General features: G+C 39.4%; 2 protein-coding genes across 2 annotated transcripts in view; both read right to left on the bottom strand.

The window, feature by feature from the left end:
- Positions 1–619: 619 nt before the first annotated feature.
- LOC122992342 (transmembrane protein 237A-like) lies at positions 620–11,582 on the bottom strand. The gene is made up of 11 exons (XM_044366110.1): positions 11,493–11,582; positions 9,603–9,682; positions 8,616–8,744; positions 7,428–7,533; positions 4,733–4,887; positions 3,729–3,849; positions 3,212–3,403; positions 3,057–3,130; positions 2,883–2,970; positions 1,822–1,943; positions 620–852 (listed from the first exon to the last, which is right to left on the bottom strand). Exons 2-11 carry the CDS (start codon positions 9,670–9,672, stop codon positions 785–787), a joined length of 1,125 nt encoding a protein of 374 aa, XP_044222045.1. The 5' UTR covers positions 9,673–9,682; positions 11,493–11,582; the 3' UTR covers positions 620–784.
- A 4,342-nt stretch (positions 11,583–15,924) lies between these two features.
- Positions 15,925–26,182, bottom strand: part of LOC122992844 (MAGUK p55 subfamily member 4-like) — a 35,988-nt gene continuing 25,730 nt past the window's right edge. The window contains exons 17-21 of the mRNA XM_044366833.1: positions 25,994–26,074; positions 24,661–24,754; positions 24,405–24,513; positions 18,844–18,978; positions 15,925–17,594 (exon numbers count right to left, since the gene is read on the bottom strand). Coding sequence (XP_044222768.1) covers positions 17,409–17,594; positions 18,844–18,978; positions 24,405–24,513; positions 24,661–24,754; positions 25,994–26,074 — 605 coding nt within the window. The 3' untranslated portion in view covers positions 15,925–17,408. The remainder of the gene's footprint in view (positions 17,595–18,843; positions 18,979–24,404; positions 24,514–24,660; positions 24,755–25,993; positions 26,075–26,182) is intronic.

Below are 26,182 nucleotides of genomic sequence, written 5' to 3'. Positions count from 1 at the left end.
ACTGGCAGCTTTATATGTCCCTGTGACTCCTGTATAATATCCCCAGTTGAGGTCTGGGTAATATCTGCTATCATATTCAGATTCACTGAAAGGTTTCAAAGAGCCGTTTGACTGTGCCAGTAGGCCCATTTAGACTACAGAAGGTAGCCCAGGTCTGGAGAGTTTTGAGAGGCTAAGAGCAAAAAGAGCAAACTTTCAAAGAGCAAAAGAATTAGGAATTAATTTCTCTTGGTGCAGAATGATTTTCTGTCTTTTTTTCTGAGTCTGTCCATCACTGGTTATTTTAAACTACCAAGTTCTTCTGTTTATTAGAGCAACAAAATTAGAAATTGTGTGAACTGTGAACTAAATGCAGTTTAATAATGGTGATTACTGCCAATAACATGCCACAATTCTTATTATAGTTTTTATAAAACGTGTGAATTGAATAAAGCTTGATTCTACAACTGAACCTAAATCTACAGCAAGAAGTCCTTACTACCCATGTGATTTTATACATGGCTTACAAGTGATAAACAAACACCAGCAAATACTTTGTTCTCCTCAGTTACATGTTTCTTGGAGCAGCAGCTCCATCCTGTGGTCAAAAGCTGGAAAAACACCAAACAACTGACAGCTGCACACATGTACTGTATTTCTTTATTTACAAAATCACACTCAGGAAAATTAAGTGCTAGATGACACATTGTACAAAAACATACATCAAATGACAAGAATACTGAGAGTTAGACAGTGACATATCAATATATGACCAGAGAACAGACGGGGAGAGGTTTACAGGTGTTCAGGCAGGAATGTCCAGGTTCTCGTCTCCTCTCGGGTATCCCTCTACTTCCATTGTCATCAAAAACTCTGAAAAAAAGAAAAGAAAAGCAAGACTTTCACATTATTGCATGATTATGGAAACCACACACACACACACACACACACACACACACACACACACACACACACACACACACACACACACACACATACACACACGTGTATAATACCTGCATATCTACAGTAGACAGTATATCCCACTTGTATATGTCATTAACATGATCCTAATCCATAGGAATCAAATTGACAATCAGTGAAGTCACCTTTTAAAGACATTCCTTACTTTGGCATCATCTTGTGGTAGTATTAAAAATGACACTGATAAACAGCAACACACACAGCTGATATACTGTGTCTTAGAACTGGCTGAAGCACATGACCTTCAGTCTCTTATTTGTTGACTCCAAGACATAACAGGCTGGATGGCCAAATATTTTCCAAAACTAAAAGACAGAGGTCCTTATTATCTGTTCTGCAAATTTCAATAGCAGTGCAACCAATTTTCTTGGGCCTCTGTCCTCAAATGTCCATACATATGAAAGAAATCTGGGTGTCACTTTTGACAAACAAATAAATTCTGATCTTCTATTAGTATTTAAAGTTGGTTTACTACATGAACCAGTTTGCATCTCCAATCTCCTCAGTCCCTCTTCTAAGTCCAGATCCCTCAGATGCTGTGATCAGTTACTCTTCACTGTTCCACATTCCCATTCAAAGTCTGAAAGTGACTAAGCTTTTTCCACTGCTACCCACAGACTGTGGAACTACTAATATTATTGCCACTTTAAAATCCTGTCTTAAGACTTTTGAACCAGCTTTTAAAAATTACATTTGAGTCCCATTAATTATTAACAGAACTATAAAATTGTTTTTATCAGCAACATAACATAATTTAATTGAATTTAAGTGGGCTTTCCTCTGCTGATATTATTTCCTATAGAAAGTGTTTAAGAGAGTTAACCTGAAAGTAATCTACAGTATCATATTTCCACCTACCTTCTGTATAGTCGATGTCTGGCCGTGTAGAGACAACGGCCCAGGCCAGGCCCACCAACAGTGCCACCACCAGGTTCACTACAATCCACGGCCGTAGGATCTGCTGCTCTGAACCCGGAGGCCTGGAGGAAGTAAAGGTAAACAGAACAGAAAAGAGTTACAATAAAGATTGATAAAGATAAACTACTGGGAACAAAAAAAAACGGATGTGTAAAGAAGACAGAGTCTGGAATAAAATTAGAAAAACACTGAATGTAGATAAAGAATTTACCATTTTAAGAGAAATGAGACAGGATTAAGATTTTACTCCAAATCAAGGAGATAATAAATTTGGGAAATGGTCTCAAAAGAGTTTTAATATATTTGGACAGTAAATCAATAAAAATGAATAATACGCAATACATGACATGCACCCACTTATTCAATACCTTTGGAAAAAATATGAACTAACTAATGTTGAGTATCATTTTTTTGTTTTGCCCAATGTTGACCACATTTTTTGGGAAAAAACCAAGAAATAGAAAAAAAGAAAAAAGCACTTTGTGTTAGATGCAGGATTTGTATTACATGATAGAATGCCAACGTAAGAATGATATACATTTACTTAATTTTAAGGATTCCTGCTTTGAACCTTATGACTAAATGATGGATACAGAAATCATGTCTATGCATCCACGACTGGAAGAAAAATAGGGAGAATTCTAAACCATGGAGCGAGTTAGAAGGGAAAGTACATAAATGAAGATGAAGGACATTCTATCATTATTGAAAACAAACACATGTTCCTGAACTTACTTAATAGAATTATCATGTCTTAATAAGTGAATGTATATCAGATTTTGGCATAACCCCCCAGCCCACAGTTTTCTATTTTTTTTTCAGTTTTCTATGTTGTCTTATGTTGTAATTTTATGACTTGCCTGTTCTTTCTTTTTTATTGCAATGTCTATGTTTTCATAAAATGTCATCTTTGAGCTTGCTTAAATTATTATTTCAATTGATTGTGTTTTTTTATAGATGACAATAAAAAATATAAAAAGAGAGGAGACTATAATTCTCACCACAGAGTCTCATTGGCGGTAGGATAAAGGTTGATGCGATCACTGGTCATTTGCTGACTGAGGGACAGAATCAGGGCTATGAAATACACTGAAAACACAGAGAGAGAAGTTGGTATGACACACATCATACTCATAATCATCATCACCATCCCTCCTTTATTTTGTCTCACTTACGGAAAGAGGCCAGAGCAGCAGGGTCCAGGGTGAGGAATCCTCTCAGGGCCATGGAAGCTTTGGCCAGGTTCACTCTGCAAGTGAACACATGATTTGTTTCATTGTTTATTTAAACATACACACACTCACACACACACACACACAGATCCACAGACCTGTCGAATGCAGACACCGTGCTGATGGCCAACAGCAGGTAGAGCAGAGACTGAGCCGGGTAGGCTAGAGGGTGGTACTGCTGCAGCAGGTTGGGCAGCGTGGTCATCTGCTCACCCGCCAACACATACACAACAATTATGTTCCACACTGCGTAGCCAGCTAGGAAACCATGAGAGAACAGACCAATCACCCTGCAGAGGGAGAACAGACAACATGTAACACAGGAGTTAAACAGTGTGTTGCCATTTGACAGTCCCTTATAGGTTTTGACAACTCAGTACCACTCAGATATTTAGCGCAGCATTTTGCATTACCTTGTGATGCATGCAATAACTTTCAAGATTTTTGAGTAAGACTTGGTTTCAGGTTAAGTTTAAGGTAAAAGATGGGTAAGGGAAATAGCGGTTATGAGTAAAGTTAGGGTAGGGGAAGTCTGCAGGCAATTAATGTACATCAATGCAATGTCCTTCTAATTGATGGAAACAAGTTTGTGTTTTTGTGTGTGTTTGTACAGACCTGAAGCCACTGTGGACCCTCATAGCAATGTCTCTTGTGGTCCAGATCTGTCTGGGGTCCATGTAGTCGTCCATCAGCTCTGAATGTCGGAGCTGCTCAACTCGCTCTGCCTGGAAACGCCCTGCACATACACACGCACACACACCCATGAGACAGTAGCTGTTATTAATGTATAAATTACACGCGTGCTCCGTCAACTGTGAAAATATCTGTGAAATTTTTAGAATCCTGAAACAGAGTACTGATAAACATCAACTCTGTGGTTAGTTCAGCCAGGCCCAGGCAAATGCTCATTGTCTGAAGAGATTTGGCATGTTAACTACCAGTGACCCACACAGACAACAGTACTGCTTCTGATAGATTAAAGAGGCTGCTGGTTCCAACAGAAATGTATTCTGGGATATTGAGGGTATAACTCCACTCTTCAGGGATTTCTTCCACTAAAGAGTTTTGATTTCAGTGAATGTAATTTGTGCTAGATTGGAAGACCAAGTAAAGTAAATCAAATCCTTATTGGCTAGAAAGGAAGTTGCATATTATATTATATAGTGATTGAACCCAGAAAAAGTTTGTAGTTTCAACAAACACTTTCTTTCTGATAAATAACATTTACATTATAATAAAAGATTTATATCACATTACAATATTTATTCAGAATCACTCACTAATTTAATGTAAATTCACATTTTTGTCTTTTGTGAAATGTATTTGTGCTGTTTTTGTGGTTGTGTGCTGTATTGTTATACAAAAACAAGTCTAATGAACAAGTCTGATCTCAGAGTAGGTTGACTCTAAATCGTGCTGAATGTGTTTGTCTTAATATATCACTTGTTCTGCTTTGTGATGTTCGTTTAACAATGCTGGTCAGAAATCTCTATCAGACTGGAATGCTGTGACTGGAAGCAGGATGACCACAAAATGCTGGTTACTTGTGACTTCAGCAACTAAAAGAGTAAGTAGTCTGTGTGATATAATTTACCCAGTAAAATCTGATTCACACTCACGGTTCCTCTCCACGAAGACTTTGCCAACTGGCTGGCTGTGTCCGTGGGGGGCAGAGAACAGGGAATGCTGGGGGATGGGTGACTGGGCGTCTGTGATGATATCATCATCTTCGGCGCCCAGATCATTGCTGTAGTGCTCAGTCGCCTTCGCCTTCCTGCCATGTGATATAAGAAAGAGGATTTTGTCTAAAACAACATACAATTTTAACCACACTAGCGGCATGCCTCTGTGGATTGTAGTGTTCATTATTTAGTCATTATATCTCAAAAACAATTGAGCACTTACTATGACATTTTATACAGACAATTACTGTCTCCAGACAATGAATCCTGGTGATCCCCTGACTTCCTCCACAAACAACAACAAACACTATCTAGTGAAACTTCTCAACATCTGGGGTGCCCCAGTGGATTAGGGGTTAAGACACTGACCATTGCCCCCGGTTCAACTCTTTGTTGCATCTCTCTCTCATTTCCTGTTATCTCCCCACTATCACTATAATATGAAGGAATAAAAGTGCCCTCAACCCGGCGAGGTGTCAATCACCTCTGTGACAGGAGTAGCCCAAGTGGATCAGCTAGTGAGAGGCTGTGCTTACTGTTGCAGCACTTCTACAGCTTAGGTCAGCATTAAACTCTCCTGGCTGAATGTTAGCATAAAAAAATAACAAAACTGTTAGAAAATATCTGGTTCTTTAATGAAAAGTTGAAGGTACAAGTTTGTGTACATAAAAACTTTGGGATGAAAGTTTTATAACCTAAGGTGCATTTTGGCAAGAAACATCCAGTCAAAGCTTAAAAGAGACCTTGACATGTCAAAGCAGGAAAAGCACATGTTCCATTCATGACATTAATTATGGCAGAATCCTATTTCGTTTTTTCAAATATTTATATGACTCTGGTTGATTGCATGATGGCTCACCACTACTGTATGGCTTTACTGGATACTTGAATGGAACTGTCATCGTTAATGTTACCAGTTACACCTGCGCTTTTCCTACTAAGCCCAGGTATATGCTGTGAAAAAGGTCTATTATGTTAAATAAACCACTAAATGGTAGGCAAAAGCTAAAGATTACAATGTTGAGAAAACACAACCTGCAGCTTAAATCAATGCACTCTTGGATTCTGGGTCAACTTTGGATGAATTCAGCAAGTATGACGCTTTTGAGCACAAATTCAAAAATAAAGAGCTTTGAATTTGTTACTGCTCTCATTCGTGCCTCTTGCCTCTTTCACACAATACATTACTTGATAACCTTTCAGGCACCGCTAGTGATTTTCACTATTCACACATGCAGCAACATTCAGGAACATTTCTGTCATGTTCCTTTTCACACATGTCATGGTAATGCCAGAATAGATGGGGCAAGGGCCAGTCCAGCAGATGGCAGTAATGCAAAACTTATGGATGCCAACCACCATAAAATTAAACAGAAGCAGAAGAAGAAGATGGGGCAAAGCCGGATATAGGTGTACATGGCAAGAAGACGACTTTTTATTTTCAGGAACATGGCGGGCAAGGAGCTGTTTTTGTCCAGTGTCCAGCCATTGTTGAAAAAAGGAGCAAACAAGAGAACTTGTATTGCTTATCAAATCATTCGCGAAAACCGCAAACAAGTTGCGGATTCAAATGAGTCATCACCATAGTCTTGTGATTGGCTCACTTGCTCCACATGAAAATGTCTTTCGTCAGACAGACGTAGCCCTTTACATGCTTGTCCCTGCATTGTTACTGCTTTCATTCACAACACAGCCGTACTGGCATTTTCCCTTAAATGTTACTGGCTGCCAACGCACAGTATTTAGATCTACTGACCATGTCGAAACCTGATTTCTCAGAAACAAAACTGAAATACATTAATGTAAATTGAAGTAAAATCGGTGGCCACTGGTGGTTATAACATATACCTGTGTGATTTTTGTTACATTATCTGAGAATCTTCTCTTTATATGTCAAGTAACATTGAAGATATTGAACACATGCACAAAACAGAACATGCAGTATCACCCAAACCTAGAAATCACATGCGATCGATATCAACTGACACATTTTGTAACATGATGATTGATTATAGATATGTTAAAAACATTTATTGGTCATTATTTGTCTTTCGTCTATGATGAAATTTGTATCTTCAATTTGTTTCTTGTCTGTTGTGAACCTGTTATTTCTCTTTTCTTATCTACCACTAATTAAAAAAAAGATGTCATTAAAAGCAACTTTTGAAATGGGAATACAGAACGAAGAAAAACTCTTCTGGAACCAGTGTTCCCTCCAACTTCACAGCTGTATGGGTTTATGTGTCAGCTTTGCTTTACTCTTCCTCATTGCTACTACCTCTAACCACCAGCTCTGGTTCCACAGTTTATGCGGTCCCTACACTCAGCTCCACTCATTGCCAATCTAATTTCATACTGATGTGCTTGTCATGCTACATAACATTTGTCTGTTCAGAACCATGAGTTTATGATTCATGTGGAAATGAATAATAATCTGCCACAAAACTGCTCTTCAAGGTTGTCGGCACTTAATATTTTTAGAGTCTGGCTATTTCTGCTTCTGCTGCTTCAATTTTGATCATTCTTTTTTATATGTGTCTGTTGTAAGCCTCACAACTTTTTTGGAAATCACTGGAGTAGGACCTATAAGCAACTCGCTCAATTCATTAGCTTACTTAATATGGGTACTCACCTCTTCCTTTTCGTCCTTCTGGTTACAGCAACAGTCATTTCCTCTCCGTCCATCATTGGTTCAGACATGTCACCGTTTGGCATATCAGCATTCTCTGCTTCCTGATCTGATCTCACAAAACATGACATGAAAGCTTGGAGTATGCCTTTTTTGACCGGGGAAAGGTTAATTATCATTATACAGCAAAGCTTAGTCACTTTAATAAGACATTGTTTCTTGTTAAAAGTCAATGCTACAAATTATTGCAAATGCACTTTCAGAATCAAATCAGTTTCTTACTAAATTTATAAGGAGTAAAACATAGTAATTGAAGATGATTTCTTGACTCTGCTCAACATGGAAACCTGTCTGTACTTCTAGAAGCTCTTCCTTGATTTACCTTCTCGTTTATTCTTGGTGTTTCCATAATGAGTTAAGTAAACTCTGCCCGTCAAGGTAACAGTCAAGCCACTTTAGACAGTGTTTATTTTTTTTGAAAAATATTAAAGGGCTCTGGAAATCTAAGTTGATGAAAGGTCAACTCAAGTGATTGATTAATAAGCATTTTTGCATATTTTTTCCTGTTGCCTCCCAATTTGGAATGTCCAGTTCCCTGTGCAGTGCAGTCAGTTAATGGCATAAGGTGTCAGTATGCTTCAACAGAAGCATTGGGCTGGTCGACCAGCACAAATACACCCTTCCCCCAACACCTTTCAGACGTTGGAATGTCTGAATCTTTTTGTACCTTTCCGATATGACAATCTGACATTCACACCCACTTAACACAGTGATTAGCTAGGCGTGTGGAGGTGTCTCAAGCTCTTTTTTTCATTCGTCATACAACTATTTCTGATGTAGTGGGACAACATGTACAAACTAATTGTAACTAATTAATTAAAACTAACTAACTCATTTGTTTTACGCATAATGACACTTTAATAGTTGGGAGGTTCATGCTATCCCCCAGCTCCAACCAGCCAGGTAGTGCAGCACCGAGTTGGAGACCCCCTGTCAGCTTCCCAACAGCCAACAAGGTGTTAGTTGGAACTGACAACAAAGCTGGAGGTATCACTATGGGAAACTTTGCACTGATGAAGGGGAACTTTGATTCTGCACCAAGCGTTCACCCAGACACCGGTTCATTTCGGGCTCTTGCTTTGGTGTAAAAGGCACTGTGAGCAACAGTCAGTGCAGTACATGCTTTGTTACCGATAGTAGGCGCCTTCTTTTTTTTCTTCTTTTTCTGTGGTGCTGGATCCTGCGGCTCTGGGGTCAAAGGGTCTCTGCTTTCAGAATGACTCCTATTGGTCATTTCTTCCATCTCGACCTCCAGACCCACTGCAGTGAAATAAAAGCAGAGAATAGAATAAAATAGTGTTGTGTGGAGCTGCAGGTAGAGACTCCTGGTGCTTCTTATTTTCCTTATTTCATGTGTCCTCAGTCCTCAGGTGACCCTGAAATCTGCCATTATGCCATCATCTCAGTTCACTTATATCTGCTCTGAGGAGCGGGGAGGGATCCCTTAGGCGAGGATACACAAAACCAAAGTCTATTATAAGACAGAAATCTGTTAGTGACTAGATGCTGCAGCTGATTGGACTGATACTACACCAATGCAGTTTTATTTTGGGACTTTTCATTGTTGGTTATTTTCCTACTTTAACCTGTATCAGGGATACAGGTTCTAAGTATAGAGGATGTTGCTGTACAGATTGTAAAACTCGCTGAGGCAAATTAGTGATTTGTGATGTTGGGTTATACGAATGAAATTGGCTTGGCTTGGATATGGTTATAGTCTGTGGTAAGTCTATTATCTTTTAGCAGTAATCACATTTTAATGGGTTTTCTTTGAGGCTGGAAATCCCCATACATCGGGAAGAAAGTATATTCCTCTTTCACTAAAAGATATAAGCAACTAAATAATGTCTACGAATTATAGGACATTCAAACTCCAAGGCATCAAAAGTCACCCGCAGTCACAACTGATCCAGCTATTCCACCGTCATCAGAAACTGACGTCACTTCAGATGACGCCTTTGAGGAAAGGACATCTTATTTAGCCAAAAACGTAATTTGTTGATTCCACTTTCCTCACATCTTTTCCTGCATCTCTCCTCACATCTTACATGAAGACACAAGTGAGGGAAACAAGAAGATATTAAAGACAAATGAGAAACACCCTCTGTCACATCTCACCTTCCGCCTGCTCCTCTCCATCGTTGACCTCTTTCTTCGGCTTCTTCTTCTTGCTCTTGACCGTTGGCATAGTGATGTTTCTATGTGAGAGGATCAACATTTCAAAATGGCTGTCATGTGAATAAAGTCAATTACAGGGATCTGTCAGCATGTAATAGAGTATCTCCCTTTTAAGAGTTATTTAGGTCAGTTAATTAACGTTTAAAGAGGATCTTGAGGTGGTCCAGCGGTGATGCCTGTTTAAGATGATTGGATTAACCTGAGCTTTGAGAACATGTGGTAGAGCAAAGCCTCAGGAAACACACCAAAATGATTTTTTAAATACTTATTTTAAAGTAAGTCATCAGTCCAAGATAGAACAGTCAGGATATGGAAATATACCACATGTTTAAATTTCAGTTTCTGTGTTACATGTTGATTCACTCAGTGTGTGTGCATACTGAAACTGAATAACAATTTTGGTTGACAGCAGCTTGTCATTTCTTTAAAGTCTTGTTCACATATCCCTTGGTTGGATTCATCGGACCCTATAATGTCACATAAGCTTGTGTTCATGTGGCATCCAAGGATTTCCTCCATACACACAAAGAGCAATTTGGGGTTTTGACTCAAATGTCTCAACAACTATTGGATAAATTACCCCAAAAAATGGTTCAGACATGTCCCCCTCAGGATGAACTGTAATAGCTTTGATTCTGTGGCTTTTCATCTAGTGCCACCATCGGATCAAATTTTTCTATTTGTCCAATACTTTGATTTATGACCAAATATCTGCAAAATTAATGACATTCCCATCAGCCTCAGTTGTACTTTGTATTTAGTGCTAATTAAAGCTTTAATATGTGGCTATTCTGCATTAAAATGTCTAAAAACAACTAGACCTATGTTATGTATTTTGTTGAGTGAGACTGTTGGTTTTTAACTATATCCTTTAAATGGATGAAGGATTTTAGTCATTGGACATCTGGATCAGAGAAACAAACTGAACAAACGTTAGAAGCAGCTCAGCTAGCAGTCCCTCCTGGGAGTCCAGTGCTCGTAGATCATCGTCGGAGAAACATTGATTTTTTGTGTGAAATAGCTTTATTCAGTATTTTTACAGTTTTATTCCCCGTGTACATTGTTTTTGGAGAGGAGGAGATAATTCGGCTCCCCGTAGAAACCTGCTGAATGTCTGGATCTTAAGTTATCAGAGGAACAAGCTGAGCAAATGTTAGCAGCAGCTCAGCTAACAGCCCCTACCAGACGTCCAGTGCCAGCTGAACAGCGCCAGAGAAACACTGATTTTTAACGTGAAACTGCTTTAATCAGTGGGTCCGTTTGTTTGGGAGGGGAGGCTCCCAGTAAAAACATCCTGAACGATGAACACTAGAGTAATCCTAACCCAAAGAAGCTGGTTGTTTAACATTGAAGACAACAACTCCCATGATCCCACGCTACTTCACACCGTCATCACACTCTTTTGTTATTGTTTTGATTTAGAGACCCCTAGTGACAGACATTACATAATATGTGTTTAACAAATGTTAGCACGTTGACATGCTAAACTAAGATGGTGAATTATACCTGCTTGCCATCAGCATTTTAGCATTGTCACTGACATTAGCATTTAGCTTAAACCTTCGCTGTGCCCAAGTGCAGCCTCACAGAGCTTCTAGCATGACTGAAGACTGTTAGTCTTGTTTAAATTAAATTCAAAACATGGTTATAAGCAGACACTGGGTCTGTTTCAGAGAACACTTTCCTTTCCACAATATGCCAGAGAACAGTAAGAATGTGAACACCAGGCCATGGGTACACACCCCCACTTGAAACCACGGACACTGCTAAATCAAGGAGGACTACCATGGACTGACTTAAAGAGCTGCTAAGTCACGAGTCAGCACTTACCACAAACCATTCAACACCTCAAGGTCTCTACACCATAGACTGTATAGCTCTACACCCTAAAGACAGGACGCTGCCCCCTCCCTCCCAAGAGGAAGACTGGAGTAGTGTATGACATCACATCACAGTGGTGGGGAACACCATATCAGTGAAACAACAAGGACCCTGAACCAAGCCCCCAGAAACAGCTCTGGGCTGTGAAGCCAATTTTACATAGCAGCAAAACCATGTAATTACAACATCATGTGACGCTACTGGGCCCAAAAAGACTTTTTCCCATAGACTTACATTGTAAAAAAGACGTCTGAAAATCAGCGCATACATTTTTTTGAACATCACAACCCCTGCAAAATGACTCCATCACTATCGGAATTTGATCCATTCGGTCCGATCACATTTCAAAAGTCTAAAAGAGTCGCACAATTGAATTGTTTTATCCCCATTCAAATTAGCTGGAGGGCTAAACTGGAAGTAGCCGGCTCAGCCAAGGAAAGTCACTCATGCGCATGCTCTATGGGCCCAATGATCTCGGAAGTTCCGGGTAATTTTATGCCCAAGAGTCAAACTTTTTTGGCTTCATGCGCCACTGAGCAACTTTCATAGGAATGAACGGGGCCCCGCCTCTGACATTGTATCCAGTTCTCTTTATACATCCATGCCCTGAACAAGAGACTGAACAAGCACTAGAAACAGACAGCAGCAGCTTCTGTGAACAGCATCCACTGGGAAGAGGCCAAAGGTGAATGAATGATCAGAGAAGGGATACTAGAGGCTATCTTTAAACAGACAACACAGTACCATCTCCACACATGTAGTGGTTACTATGGGACATACTTAGGTCACATGATGACAAACAGACAGTGAGATGCAGTTGAAGGCTCCAGAAAAAGCAAGTAAGTAAACCATGAGTTATGTTTTTTTGTCAAAGAATGTGACAAATGCCTTTTTTGGGGGGGAAAAAATATTGACTATTTTTAATCATTGACCCTTGCAATGAATTTGAACTTAATATTGTTACACTGTTGGACTGCCAGACTGCTTTGGAGTAAAGGAGGCACCATATTTTTAAGGTTTAAGTTGTATACTCTGCATTTTACGACCAGATATTCTGATATATAAAGATGAACACTTTAACCGAAAAGATGAGTCTAATCTTTCAATACTGTAATACATTAAATGTTAATATTCATGTAACTTTTCATAGTAATAGCAGTCTGTTAAAGCTGGGGAGCAAGGGTAAGTCAATAAAACACAGTTTTGTGAATCTTTTCTATTGGGTCTTGCAGCTTCACACTGTTTGCTGCTGAACAGTGACTGTGACACACAAAATGACCACAATCAATGTACCAATATAACAAAACATGGTTTAGTGCTGTATGAAACATTGGATATTTGCTCTAAAAGGAATAAAACAAAATACTAAATGATCTGATTAGTCTAAGAGGAATATTTATATACCAAGTGCTGCTTCAGCATGTTTTAAAGATATATTTACAGGTGTATCTCAGTGAATTGGTATCTGTGCTCACCTGTGTCAGCTGAGTCTTTTTGCGGCTGTGAAGAGGAGACACTACAGACAGCAGACTATCACAGCCTTCCCCTCTGTCTCTGATCTTATCAAGTGGAGGGAAAGTGTCTTAGGGTGAGCTTCAGTATAAAAACTCACCTCCTTCCCTCTGTTTCTTGGTCCTGTGTCCCTGTTCAGTCTCAAAAAGGTGGATGACTGGTCAAGGTGCCTGCAGAGTTCAAAATCTTAAAATGAAAAACTTGAAGCACATATCCAAGGTGAGGTAATAAGGTGAAGCAGAAAGGAGATGCAGCGGGAGAAGGAGGCTCATTTGCAGATTTGAGACTTGTCCTGGTGTTTAGAGTGGCAGGTGGATCTTGTGCTGAGCCGTGACAGCCTCTGAGAGCTTTGTGGTAGGTTGATCAGCTGTGATGTCACCAGATGGCAGGGCTCCAAAGTAGCCATGGATGCTAATAATCCCTCAGCCTGCTTTCTTGCCAATCTTTTCTTAAACAGATGCACTCAGTCTTTATGCTGCAGTTCAGTCATCAAGAAACAAAATCAGGTCAGTCTGTGGTCAGACTATTCCTTCTCCTACACCTGTGCACTATGGCAGTCTGAAATGGGAAAAATGATTATCTTCAAATTTATAAAATACAATGCTAATAACAATGCATATGAATAGGTCTACATAATGATATCTGCTAATTGTGTTCTCACATTAGTATGTGATACCATGTGTGCAAAATGTGATTTCTAGGGGGTACAATATCCAAAAAAAGCACAACTTTGTGTCATCCAATGAGGAATAATTACACTATTTATGGTATGTGGTATGGTATTCATAAAGTACCCATAAAGTTGTACTGACACCAATTTAATAAGAGTAAATGTTGGTCACAGTGAATCACATTTAGAACATAATACCACTTGGGTCTCATTTTCGTAGCTGGGGTTATTATGATTACAGTGTTCACCAAGTTAAATGCTCCATATTTTGAACTGTTAGAGGAGAAGATTGATACTACTCTCATATTGTACAGTAAATTTCCACAGTTCTGTGTATGAGGCAAATTGGAGGAGAACCCAAATGCAGACACCAAGGCAGAGCAGGCTGAAGGAAAGGGGTCTTCAATAAATCAGTGTTTCAAAATCAGACTTACAGTCAGGCAACAGGAAGGCACTCCAAACAGGCAAACAAGTCCAGAGGGGCAAAGCAGGCAGACAGGTCAAAAATACTTATAACACAGGTAGCAGATAATCAGGCAGGAAAATCAGGAACCGGGACTCAGGTTCAGGATCAGGTAAGCAGGAACAGGTAACAGAATGGCTAAAATGTAAAGGCTCAGTGCAACACTGATGAACTGAAAAAGAATGACTGAGTCTGGGCTGGCATATACAGTTTATACTACTGGAGCTGATGAGATGATGAGAGGCAAGTGAAGATGACTGAGGAATGAGAACAGGTGAGCAGGTGACTTGGACGGGTGGAGAAGTCTGAGGGCATCTGGTGATCAGCTGAATAATGGCAGGGGCCTGTGGCAGTGTGAATGTGGCTGAAGGCAGAAACGTGGGCAGAATGAACTAAATGAACAGGACTGAGACAGTAGTTGTGACAGTAAATATGAAGTTACAGCCAGCAGCTGGTTAGTCTAACAACTATGTTTTTGAGAAATCATGTTTTTTCCATCTGTTTGGTATGATAGATGGCTTTAAATACTACAGCACCCATAAATCTCTGAGGTGGTTTCTATGGAGTTGCGAAGTAGGAGGGGCTGTTGGTTCCAGCGGTTTCCCCTTCTGTATTCCTATTTCAAACAAATTCCTTAAACAATATCCTCAATATTACTGAACATAGAAACACATACATTTCCCAGATAATGTAAAGATCTTACAGGTTTATGTTTTACTTACTTTAACTTTCTTTCTGACAAATCATGTTTTGTCTGTCAGTTTGGCATGGCAGACAGCTCTAAATACTGCAATACCCATGAGCTTCACCCACTGTTGTCATGGAGAAGAGGAGAGTCAGAAGTGCAAATTCAAAAACGCTGCATCATTGAAGTGAATTGATTTAAGCTGCTGATTGGATTGTCAGTTTTCTCAACAGCATAAACTTTGGCCTCTGCCTGAAGTTAGGGCTGCACGTAACAGAACTTTGAGCCTGGTTATCAGCTGTTTCTTTCCAAAATGCTCCTTGGGGGTCATAGTTAACTTCTACCCCAAAGTGTTTGTATACAAAGGTTTGTACCTTTAACTTTTTATCAAAAAACAGATGTTTTGTAAATCTTTAGTTCATCTTTTGTACAGATGATTCAAATGCGAGAGATACAAGCCGTAGAAGTACTCCAACTGTGAGTCACAGACTTTTACTTCCTGAAATAGCTCCTCCTACTTTACAACTCTATGGAGAAGAGGCTGGTTAGAGGTGATTCAATCACTTCATCAGCATAACTATATAAACCTGCAGAAACTGGTTGGTTCTGTTTCAGGTTAACAGGTTAAAGGTAAAACCCTTATACCACAGAAACCAGGTCAACACATTGGATCCTATTAGACAAACAGACACACACACACATACACACACACACACACACTTGCAAACTGTACATATGCAGCCTGGAGTGTGCAACCAGAATTTTTATGTACTCTTTTTAGGTTATTGTCATTTCAACACAGTATAGAACTATCACGTCTGGGGGTTAATTATCCAGCAGATCCCTATGTTGTTGTGTTACACTGACAGTCACTGGCTGCTGTTTATGTGGATGAATCTGAATGATGCAGGCAGAAGATCCTAATCCTCCTGTTAAATCTCCTGAGCTACATCTGCCCTGCAAAGGATTAACCTGAGAAAGACAGAGCAAGAGAGAGACAGGTGTGTGTGTGTGTGTGTGTAACCTTTGGAAGAGAAGAAGACACATGGACTGTTATGATTTTATCTCAATCTTTAATTATCACAGATATACACATCCACTTTCATTCTACCTAACAAGCAAAGTGGTTCCCAACCTCTTTTGTATTGTACAAAAAAAACAGGTCTAGCTGGGGTCTTTCTCGGCTTGCTATGATTTGTTAGCATTTCAAACAGAGTGATTTTCCCCTCTAGATACCCCATATGGTTTCATATGAATAACTGTTCAAGGCTCAAAGTGGTAAAATTATCTGATATTTAGCAAAAAACAGCAGAGAGTCCAGAATGGATACATTTGTGTAGCAGAATTTTATTTTTCTTCTTTTTCTACCCCATTAATCATCTCACAACCAAGACGACCCCAAAAGCCCCCTCATATTTGGCCATATTTGACATTGGGCAATGTTGGGTTAGCATTAAGAGCAACCTCATACAGCTCTGATACACTTGTAGGAGAGTGAACAGTGAGCCAGATATCACTGAGATCAAATTACAAACAGTAACTCTGGATTATATGCTGCATTATTTCCTGTGAATCTTGCACGTGGGAATGCGGTTTGAATCCTGCATGAGAATGGCAGATTCCACCGCTAACAATGAAAACAACTTCATAGAGAGGCAATTACAAGATGCAAAATTCCTGAAAAAAGGCAGACCATAAATAGGAGGTTAGATTACCTGAAAATCCTGAGAATTTTAACTTAAAGTGCAGCTTTTAACGGAAGATGTGAGATACTATAACGTGAGACAACAGAAAGACTTTAATCAATGGGCTTTAATAGGCTTTACCTGTGCTTTCTTTTAGCCTGAGGCTACCTTGTAAATTAAGGTAGTTAGTGGCTACTTATTTAGCCTGGTTTTCTGCCAACATTGTGAATGAATATAGAGACAATTTAGATTTCCTTATACTATCCTTTCTTCTTTGTTCCTTCTTTTCCATTCAGTTAGCTTGTGCTGTGAAAAATATGCTTTTTTGATTCTGCCCAGGGGTTATCTCAACCAGTGATATTATTTCTTCCTCAAAAATTGCTCTGCCTCAGAAAAGATATTGATATAACTTAAGTTCCATATTACTTAAGAATTTGGGAGCAAATCCCAAAGACAAGCTGGGAAAAGTTCCTCTTAGGTTCTCCCGAACCCATCAGTTTCCCTCTTCTCTCCATTATGCCATAAACTTCTTCTTAATCTCCAAATTCAAGTCTTCTCTCTACACATTGCATCTCCCCTTCTCTAACCGCTTTCCATCTGTTTTTATTTCACTTAGTATTCTCCCCTTTCAACCTCATTTCTTCGTATTTTCTTCTCTTTGATTTGCCTCTCCTTGTTCTTTATCTTCCTCCCCTCTGTCCCTACATGTCCTCATTTCACTTTGTCTCTTATTCTATCCAGTTATCCAATACTTGTAACTCCCTCTCCACTTTTGTCAAATATTTTCCTTCATCTTCTTCCCACATTTCCCCCTTTCTTCTCCTCCTCTCCTTTCCTCTCCTCTTCTGCTCTACTCCTCCATTCGGGTCCAGCTGACAGGTATCCACTGTGGTTCGTCCTGTGCCTGCTGCATGATGGAGCAGAGCTGCATGCAGGCATCCTGCAGGTCGTCGTTCACCAGCACACTGTCGAAGAACTGTTTGTACTTCGCCTCCATCAGCCGGGATGCCTCCTCCAGCTCCACAAAGTCATCTTCCTACAGAAGGAGACACATGAGGCCGTGCTTTGTAAGGTGTTGAAAGGCCGATTTTGTTTTGTTTTGTCATTACAACTGTCTACTACTAGTTACTCTTGCTGCTCTTCTTTCACTGTCAATTTTCTGCGCTTCACTTTTGCCTTAATTTGTGAACTACTATGAGGTATGAGGTTTTAGAAATTTGACATATATGTTCTTCAGAGGCAGACTAACTTATTTCATTTCAACCAATTTTTTTTTTCAGTTCAGTGAGCTAAAATGGTGGCTGCACCTTGAAGAGTGAGAGTTAATGCACAGGGATGTCTCCAGTTCTGTTACGTCACTGGGCTGAGTTTGGACTTTAACAGCTAGCCTGGCTCCGTCCAGCATGGGAAGTCATTGCGCCCAGCCATAAAATAGTCCCCCACATGACCCCCATAAAACCACAACTTGTCATTTTTACATTTTTTTTTAAACATGTTAATCAGTGAACTTTAGAGATGCTGTTAGGCAGATTTTATTACCTTAGGACGGAGACAGGCTAGCTGTTTCCCCGTTTCCAGTCTTTGCTAACAACCTACTGGCTGCAGCTTCATATTTAATGGACTGACATAAGAGTGTAATCAATCTCCTCATTTCAAGAAAACTAATAAGCGTATTTCCCAAATTGCTGAACAGTTCCTATAAGCTTCATACTACATTATCTACTATCTCCAATTTGTGAAATAAAACTAACTATGGGAAAATAAACCCACAACATCAAAACAAAAAACCCATAAAAATGATTTGAAAACATCATGTTGTGTTTAAAATGGTCTTGGAAGTTCTTGGTCTCCACTTTTTTCATGATTTTCTTGTATCAGTACAACTTCTCATAATCTCTTACATCTTTTTTTAAAATAAAGCAGCTGGTGTATCTTTGCAGCACAGGATTTCACAGATGGTTTGGGTATAGGTGAACTTTGTTGGTACCATCATGCTGGGGATCCTAATGTAAGTACAACTGAAAATAACCACCTTCTGATTTGACAACATGAAAACATGCCAGAAGATATGCTCATCTAAATGTGAAAGTGCTACTGTTGTGCTAACCACTGCAAAAGCTTAACACAAATATGTACACTGCACTAAAATAATACTAATCATACTTGTGTAATAACTGCAGAACAGACACACAATGTATTCTCTAAATATGTATGATCTCAACAGGAAAAATTAGTTTAAATAAAAATTTAGATCTGGATAGATATCTGGAGGGCAGTGCTCTTACTTTGAATGCTCTGCTGATGGTGTAGTTGGTGATGATACGGGCATCTCTTCGAGTCTGCCTCAGTCTGTCCGGGCTGGGAGCTTTGATGAAGATCACATAGGGCTTCAGTTTCCTTGCCCGAAGTGGCTGGATGCACTGACAATGAAGCCAACATATATACGATTAGTAATTAACAGCAAGTCTACATTGCAAACTATATCTGAGGAAGGCTTCCAGGTGATGACTCTTCCTCACAGGATGGCTACCTTGGAGGTCAACAAGCTCTGCCAACAGCCATGACTATGTCCATCTCAATAGATTTGAACAGACATGGTTAATTTCTGATTCTTACTGGGAACTGATCACTTTATTACTGATCTATATGATTCTTTTTTGTTTATAAACTAGCTAACTGTAGAACCTAGTTGCTAATTGATTAGTGCACAAGCTAATGGGGCTGGATAATCTGTCTGGCCTGGGGATGCAGTAAAAAATGTTATGGGGGCATACTGTTCCAATCAAGTACTATTGTTTATTTTTGTGGTTTTAGATGTGTGCATATTTGTTGTTATGAATTGTTTTCCCCTCTTAACTGTGTGTCACGACATATAGGAGAAATGATATTTCTATTTGTATATTTCACAATACATACATACATACATTCCAATACATGGAAGTAAGTAAAATGACAATGAACATGCTTTAACAAAACACTACACTACATGTTTTAACTAAATATGAGTTTCTCCTCACGGCCACTGTAAATAGGAATTTTTGCAGTGAGTGGTAAAATCTTAGTCACTTACTGTGTATCCATTACCTGAAATTCAAATGAACATTTTTACACAAAAACTCCAAAAGTTTACCATTAAGCTTTTTTTTCTCGTTGTATACTATTTGCCCCATCTTGTTACCTTTTTCATTTAGATTTTTTTTTTTTTTTTTTTACCACATCCCAGTAACAGTCAGGTCTGGTTTGGTCCCAGCAGGTGAGCTACACTTTCACCAGTTGCCTGTCTCAGTGGTTACATGCATGCTAGTTGAGTCGCCTTTCCTTTTCCAAGGCTCATTTAGTAAAGACATCATTATCATTGGTGGCCCAAAATTTTCTGCAGGGGGAGCAAATGCATCTTGCTTTACAGATTCTGCAACACTGGTTAAATGCAATAAGTATCAAGTAATGAGAGACGGACTTACACATATACTGGCTATCATAGTGGCCAGTTTTCCTGCTTTGGGTGCATGCATCAGCGCTGCGTGTGCCTGTCAGAAGCTCTGCAGAAGCAGAGGTCTGTACTCTTAAAACAAGATTTCATCAAGCTATTTGACTCCCTCAAAGACTGTGGCAGAATTTACATATCTGGACCTCTTCCTCCTTTCAAATGAGGCTGAACTCTTTCAGCAGAACTCTTGCCCTCCACAGCTGGCTCCACTCTGCTTGTGCACTGCACAATGCGTTTTTTATTGACAATTTTAATCTTTTCAGGAATTGTCCATCTTTTCATAGAAATGATGGCATCCACCCCAGTGTTCTGGGTGGATGTATTTTAGCTGACAACTTATTTTAGACCATTTTAAACACTGGTCCACATGCCAAGGTCCACCGTTGGTCACTTCTGGTCTTCAGCAGACTGCTTCACTGCCCCGCCACTGCCATGACTCCCGCTGCCACACTCAGTTGCTCCACCCTGTGGCCTGGTGCCCCCAATCACTTACAGCTCCTCACAAACAACTCAAAATTGCCACTGCTTCTTGTGATACCAGTGTTAAAATAGCATTGATTAATGCTAGAAAACTCTCAAACAAATCTTTCATTTTTAATGACATTGTTGCCTCCTCTAACCTGGACTTTTTATTTTTGATGGAAACTTGGCTGAGAGGTAATGAACACAGTCAATTGATTGAACTATGCCCCCAAAACTATGAGTTCATTAACTCTCCAAGATCTTATGGCTGTGGTGGTGGACTAGCTGTTGTTTATAGGAGCCACTTCAATTGTAGCTCTGTTAAATTTGGTGCTTTCTCCACTTTTGACATACTTGCTTTTAAGATTGTTTGTACTACAATCCCTGTTCTCTCTATTGTCATTTCCTGTCCGCCAAAGTGTAAAAATGGTTTCCTTGAAGAGTTTTCCGAGCTGTCTAAAATTTCTACAGACTTTGATTATATGGTCATTTCAGGGGACTTTAATATTCATATTGATGATCTGAATGACCATGATACAAAAGAGTTCATAAGCCTACTGGAGGCTTTTGAGTTAAGCATGTCTCTGGACCCACCCACAACCAAGGTCACACTCTGGACCTGATTATTGCCAAGGGATTTAATATTACAGTAACCTCAATCAAGGATATTACAGTATCAGATCATTTTTGTATTTCTTTTGATACCTCCTTTAGTCCCCAAAAATTAATAGGAAACTGTGCAAAAATGCTATATTGGTATCAACACTGCTGAGGCCTTTACTAACTCCATATCCAATCTGGTACTGTCCACTTCAATATCTCTGGATGTTCTGGTAGACAACTTCAATTTCAAAGTAAAAAATCTTATTGACAATATTGCACTCTTGAAAACAAAAACAATCTCCGGAAAACAAAGAGCTCCTTGGACAAATAATATTTTTGTAAGACAACTGAAAAAACAAAGTAGAAAGGTAAATGGAGAAAAACTAAGCTCCAAATCCATTATGACATCCACAAAAACTGCCTCATCAATTATAACAAGAAAATAAAAACTTCCTATCATTTCTCTCTAAAATCATAAATAATCATCTGAATAATGTACAAGTGCTGTTCTCTACTGTTGATCAGCTCATCAATCCATCATCTTCAACCCACCGTGACCTACTCTCTACTATAAAATGCAAGGAATTTGCAACATTTTTCGACAGCAAAATCAGCACCATCAGAAAAAACAGAAGTTCTTTGAGTTTTGGCAAAGAAGATGTGTTACCTGCTCACAAGAATAGGACTTGTGATATGTCTTATTTTTCTCCTGTGGACTCCACAGCACTGGAGGATGCTGTGCTGAAGCTCAAGTCCTCCACCTGCTGTCTTGACCCACAACTTTTTTTGCTCTTAAAACTGCTGTTATAAAACCATTGTTAAAAAAGAACAATCTAGATCCCTCAAACATGAGTAACTACAGACCAATCTCAACTCTCCTATTTCTCAGTAAGATCTTTGAAAAAACCCCAACTGAATAGCTACCTAACCACACATTACCTTTTTGGTGTTTTGCAGTCTGGTTTTAGAGCTCACCACAGCACAGAAACTGCCCTTGTGAAAGTTGTAAATTATCTCCATATGAAAACGGACTCTGGTAAACTCTCAATCCTTGTACTCTTAGATCTCAGTGCCGTGTTCGACACTGTCGATCATGGGATTTTGATAGACAAACTACAAAACTGGGTGGGATTGTCCGCTCCTGTTCTGAATTGGTTCAGAATCAACCTGCTAGACAGGAATTTCTTTGTCTCCATTGAAAATTTGGATCTGATAAAGTCACTGTGACCTGTGGGGTTCCACAGTGCTCAATCCTTGGCCCACTTCTGTTCAACCTATATATGCTTCCGTTTGAGCACATCATAAAGAAACACAATATACAATACCATAATTACGTGGATGCCACGCAACTTTTCATCTCCCTCTCTCCTGATGATTTGAGCCACGTGGAAACACTGATTAAACACATTAAGGACATTAACACATGGATGAGCCAAAATTTCCTGCAACTAAATCATGACAAAATTGAAGTTATTATTATAGGTGCAAAAGCAAAGAGACACGAAATTGCAGCCCATCTCGGTTCCTTTTCCTTTGAGAGCAAAGAACATGCCAGATGCTGAAAAACTAGTCCATGCATTTCCAGAAGCAGACATGACTATTGCAATGGTCACCTGTTTTTAAATTCCTGCACTGGTTTCCAGTAAATGCTAGAATTGATTTCAAAGTCCTCCTACTTGTCTACAAGCCACTAAATGGCCCTGCTCCAAATGCTATTAAGGAATTGCTTGTGCCGTATGAACCAACAAGAAGCCTCAGATCATCAGTTGTCCCCTGTGTGTGCTCTAAAGCAAGAGAAGCTGCATTCAGCTATTATGCTCCATACAGATGGAGCATAATAGCCTTCCAAGTGATATTAGTGATGCCCCAATGCTTAGTTCCTTTAAAAGTAAGTAAGTAAAGACTTAAAACATTTCTGTTTACTGTTGTGTTTAACGAGGTCAATCAACTGTTTGCGCCTGTTTTAGCTGCATTTTTATGCACTGTCTGTATGCATTTTTACATTCATCTGCTGAAGGAGGAGAATTTGTGAACTAGTTTGGAGCCAATCATGTTCCAATATGCAACTTACAAAACTGTGGTGTGGAAACTTGAAACCTCTAGTGCACATACACTGAGAATGGACTTTTTTGTGAAGTGGGAGACATCTTTGAGGAGAATTCAAGCTGGGGAATGGATCTATCGTGGCCAGAAAGGCCACTTCCTCACTGTCTGTCCCTGTCAGCCAAGAGAGGATGCTTGCCAGGAGCAGTTTGGGTTCTGGTTAGCCCAACCTCCTCCCTTTCCAACCTCCAACCCCCAACCCCGAATGCAGCTTGAGGCAACACTCTGTTGGGATCAGCAATGTCTGCCCCTACATGCTCTGGTGGATTCTGGAGCTGACGAAAGCTTCAAAGACTCCTACGTGGCAGCCCAAGCTGGTATCCCTAGTGAACCCCTGACAACTCCACTCGACACCAGTGCACACAATGGTGAGCTTCTTACCCATTAACATACATGAGGGGGGTAAAATATTAGGAACACTTTTCATCATAATGCACTCCAGGACATCACCACCACCCACTATGACCTAAATAATAAACATAAAGTAGAATTTTCACCCTTCTGACAATGTCAACAAAAACTGAAAATGTATAAGCTCCGTAAAAGAATTTGTGGCAGAGCTGCTGTATTGGGTTGCATTCGATTGCACAGGTGTTCCTAATAAGGTGCTTGGTGAGTGTATATTTGAATGCATTTCCTTCATCATAAAATATTTGCAAAGCCGATTTTAAAAATACTTTTAAATCTATGTTTGCTAGCTAGCAGATCAATGCAATAGTGTGAAACCGTCAGTAGGAATGTGTATCACTTTGCTGTGTACGTGTACTTGTGATAAACAAAATGGGGACCCACTTGTACAAACATAGTGGTCAAAAACTCCACAGGGTCCAAAATAAATGAAAATACATTTGTGACACTTAGATAACAACATATTTAAAGTGCTAATAGCCATGCTGATGCTACACCCACCACTTGCTGAAAGAGCATTACTTTGCTGTTCGCATTAAGTGGAGACAATTCTATTTATTCAGCCCAAAATTGCGAAAATCACAATTTAGCCCCAAAGGGCATTAAAATCTGTACAGCATACAGCACCGTCTATCCTTAGACCCATGATTAGGTTGGTAAAAAAATTTCATAAAAATTAAAATAAGGGTGAAACCTTAACAAGATCAACAGAGGAAGGATTCCTCTGAAGGAAGGAACAAATTAATCCATGTCAGTACTGACCGGCTTCTTACTGAAACTCACGTGTGGTTCAACATCGATGATGCACATCCGTCCTCGCTTTAGCACTTCGTCAATGGCGTCAGTGCTGGTCCCGTACAGATGACCCTTATACTCCCCATACTCCACAAACCTTAACACACACACACACACACACACACACACACACACACACACACACACACACACACACACACATTCATTTAACAACTGTTTTTAATATCAAGAATGAAAAGTCACGATGCTAATAGTCAAAAAAAAAAAGAAAAGAAAAGCCTACCTGTGGTTACAGACCATGTACTCAAACAGCTCTTTGGTGACAAAGTGGTATTCTCTTCCTGTCTGCTCCTCTGCTCTGATTGGACGAGTGGTGTCTGACAGCCAATCAAAACAGGCAATTATTCAAATGAGACATAGCAGTATAGCAACACACAGACGCAAACAGCTGCAGTCTTTATAAATATATCTTGTTGGGTGTTTTTCAGTATCTTTTTCTTCATCTGGGATTTCAGATTATGATCCACTCAGTCCTCAAGTCTGCTAAAAAACGCAGTGTATGTTTTTTTAAATGATGCAGACATCATCATCCTAGAGGAGTGCGAACTCATTTAGAAATTTTTTTATATTTGTTTCCCTGACTTATTTTCTTTGTCCTTTTCATTTGTTGATTTATCATTTATGAGTGTAAATTAAACCTTGAATTTGTCATAGAAAATCTAAAAATGTGTCTTTTGTTTTAATATGGTTTCTTGATATAATTACTTGTTTGTGTGTTGTCTTTTGTGTATCATGTGTAATAATCCATGTGAGCATTAAAATATACATGTCAATATGTGGATAATGTGCTATGCACACAACCGAATTGTTATTATTTTTTTGTCTTTTCTATCACTGTAGATTCCATTCTATCACCATGGGGCATACAATGTCAAAAACCAAACTGATTTTAATGTATGTGGAAACACTAAAGTTAATGGGCCCTAGGACTTGCGCCAGGTGTAAGATGCATAATGTGATGCAAAGTGGCACAAAGTAAAGCAAATGCACTTGCAAATGCATTTTAAAACCACCATGCCCATGGGTACTCAGATTAATGTGTTGATCTTAAAATGAGGTGTGGTCAGGCGCATTGTTGGCACATTGCTATCTTGAGGCAGCAGAAAGCGATTGCGTGATTGACCAACAAAAACCTGGTCTGAAGTCAATAGTGCAGTATTTAACTACTCTTTTAAGGGCACATTATCAAGACAGTCATATACACCTACATAGGCGGGTGCACAACACGCATACACTCTGCTTGTTACACACACGGATGCGCAGCAGTGCACAAACATGCAAAAGATTACAAATAAAAGGATTACAATGTGAAAGATTATTATTGTGTAGGCTACATTAACATATATTAAAAAATACATGTCATAATGGTTAGTCATAATATTTGTCAGAATTAGCTAATTGCAGTAATGACAGATGAAATTGTCTAATTATTTGACCAAATCATGGCAATACACGTAGCTATTCAAACAGAACTGTCAGGTTGAGGGTGTCTGTCAAGACCCGGCAAATGGATAAGGACAACAGATCAGACAGGGATCAACTTTCCTGCTACATACGAGGTAGTGGTCCCTGGAAAGTCGAAGGGTTGAGTTTGATGAGTCTTTTCCTCAGTTCATTAACTCCAACTCCTGAAGCGCCTGTTGAGTAGAAAAAAAACAAACAGATGAGAGATTCCTTTTGCACTTTAAAGGACAACACAGTAGATGTAAAACAAGATTTCATGGCTAGTATGCAGACAATTCTAT

The sequence above is a fragment of the Thunnus albacares genome, chromosome 11 (assembly GCF_914725855.1).
Source record: "Thunnus albacares chromosome 11, fThuAlb1.1, whole genome shotgun sequence".
NCBI classification, from domain to species: domain Eukaryota; kingdom Metazoa; phylum Chordata; class Actinopteri; order Scombriformes; family Scombridae; genus Thunnus; species Thunnus albacares.
This window is presented reverse-complemented; position numbering and strand designations above follow the sequence as displayed.